Source organism: Loxodonta africana, chromosome 7, assembly GCF_030014295.1.
Source record: "Loxodonta africana isolate mLoxAfr1 chromosome 7, mLoxAfr1.hap2, whole genome shotgun sequence".
Taxonomy (NCBI): Eukaryota; Metazoa; Chordata; class Mammalia; order Proboscidea; family Elephantidae; genus Loxodonta; species Loxodonta africana.
This window is the reverse complement of record NC_087348.1, coordinates 33,007,384-33,009,885: the sequence shown is the minus strand read 5'-3', so window position 1 is coordinate 33,009,885 and position 2,502 is coordinate 33,007,384. Positions and strand designations below refer to the sequence as shown.

The 2,502-nt window shown below is 37.1% G+C and overlaps 1 protein-coding gene across 1 annotated transcript; it reads left to right on the top strand.

Annotated features, from left to right (window-relative positions):
- Positions 1-454: 454 nt before the first annotated feature.
- LOC100660837 (olfactory receptor 5D18) lies at positions 455-2,192 on the top strand. The gene has a single exon (XM_003423346.3). It carries the CDS (start codon positions 998-1,000, stop codon positions 1,937-1,939), a length of 942 nt encoding a protein of 313 aa, XP_003423394.2. The 5' UTR covers positions 455-997; the 3' UTR covers positions 1,940-2,192.
- Positions 2,193-2,502: the final 310 nt, after the last annotated feature.

Genomic DNA, 2,502 nt, shown 5'->3' with positions numbered 1-2,502 from the left:
TAAGGGGGTGATCATTAACAAAGGAAATATGTTAGTATAAAAGAGGGACCATTGTATGGAGTGGAGAAATGGACACATGGCTGTGGGTTATAGACTGGATTTTATCTGCATGTCATTGAAAAAGTCAAGGATTCTTCTGACTTCTGTTATGCCATCTTTAGAATATGAATGTATACCAGATTATATTAACCATCTGCTCTAGTCTTTTAATTTCTCAAGCCATGAGGGAGAATTAGAATTTAGAACTCCCAGATTTGAAAAATGAAAAAAATGTCAACAAGTCAACTTGGAATCACGATGACCCCATGAGTGTAAGATTAGAACTGTGCTCCATAAATTTTTCAACGTCTGATTTTTCAGAATTATATCACCGCTCCTTTTTCCCAAGGTGCCTCTGGAAAGGAGGCCTTCCAGTTTTGGTTTCTTGCCAAGGGCATTAACCAAGGCACCAAGCAAGCTGTTAAAAAGTAATAAAAACTTATTTTGATATCAGATTTACTGTGACAGAAAGAAAAACAAAGATTAACATACTTTGCAGAAGTAACAATAAAAACACAAATGGGAATTGTCAAGGCAGTCCATTCTTTATGTCCATACTGTTACATGTTATGAGCCAATTAACTGATATAATTCAGATTTTTCAGATTTTTGTTATTGACTGTGTGGCTGACATAATCTAGCATCAGGCCAGGCTTGTCTTCTATGAACTGATAACATTCAAGGAGAATTGAAAGTGTTATGTAAGAACTTGACATAAAATTACCAAACAGTCCCTAAATTCCTTGAGAAAATTTTAAAAATAAATGCTTATTATGTTTTAAAATTTGAGAAATTTACCATATTTTATTTAATAAAAATATAGAGAGATTCTGAAAGAGATATCTTTTCCAGTCTTGGCAAGGGGTACTTGACCAAGCATCCTATACACTCACTCTGTTTAATATATATATTTGTTTGATTTCTAGGACTGACTTTCAGATTTCCACAAACAGAAGCCATGTTATTGTCAGACAGAAATAAAAGCATGGCCACATTCACCCTTTTGGGCTTCTCAGATTGCCCAGAACTGATGGTTCCCCTGTTCTTGGTATTTCTGGCCATCTACAGTGTCACTGTTGTAGGGAATCTTGGGATGATTGTAACCATCAGAATTAACGCCATACTGCACACCCCCATGTACTTTTTCCTCAGCCATCTCTCATTTGTGGATTTCTGCTATTCTTCCATCGTTGCTCCCAAGATGCTGGTGAACCTAGTTGTAGAAGACAGAACCATTTCATTTTTAGGATGTGTAGTGCAATTCTTTCTCTTTTGTACCTTTGTGGTGACTGAATCCTTTCTATTGGCTGTAATGGCCTATGACCGCTTTGTGGCCATTTGCAACCCTCTGCTCTACACAGTTGCCATGTCCCAGAGACGCTGCGCTATGCTGGTGGTGGGCTCATATGCGTGGGGAATAGCATGTTCCTTGGTTCTGACATGCTCTGCTTTGAAATTATCTTTTCATGGTTTCAACACAATCAATCACTTCTTCTGTGAGTTCTCCTCACTTCTGTCTCTTTCTTGCTCTGATACTTCTCTTAGTCAGTTGTTGCTTTTCATCTTTGCCACTTTTAATGAGGTGAGTACATTACTCATCATTCTCACATCTTACGTGTCCATCATTGTCACCATCTTGAAAATGCGTTCAGCCAGTGGTCGTCGTAAGGCGTTCTCTACCTGTGCCTCTCATCTGACTGCCATCACTATCTTCCATGGCACCATCCTGTTCCTCTACTGTGTGCCCAACACCAAAAACTCCAGACATACCATCAAAGTAGCCTCTGTGTTTTACACAGTGGTGATCCCCATGTTGAATCCGTTGATCTACAGTTTGAGGAATAAGGATGTCAAGAATATAGTCATCAAGATAATGGACACCAAAGTCTTTTCTCATTGAGCATACTATTTTAATAGAATTTGTCCCTAACTTTTAAGTAAACTGTGCATAAAAGACTGTCTTTAAACATATTTTTAAATATTATTGGTAATATTGCACGATAGTAAGGATGTGGTTTGGTTCAAAGAAACCAAACTTGGTTTTGTCTGTTAATTGAAAGAAAAGAGCAGCAATCTCTCTCATCTTTAGTTTTAAATCTCTAAAACCGTGATACCATGAGCTAGCTCATAATCTGATAGTCAAGACCAAAAGATAATTTAGATATCTTTTGGGGTACTTTTCATAATCTGAGAAAACTTTAACTCCACCCGTCTTTCTTATAAGATTCCTGGAGTATAGCAGGTTATCAACAAACACATGTTTATTGCTGCTTACACGTATACACAAATGAAAGTAAAAATAAGACATAAGCCTTGACTTCAAGGAATGTATAATCTAGTGGGGTGGTGGAGCATAAAGAAAGTGCTTTTGCATAAGTCCAACTATAATATTTATCCTAGAAGGCTTGGGGGAAGAAAAAATTCGAATCAATTTAGGGACATTAGACATATGTCTTCATAAAA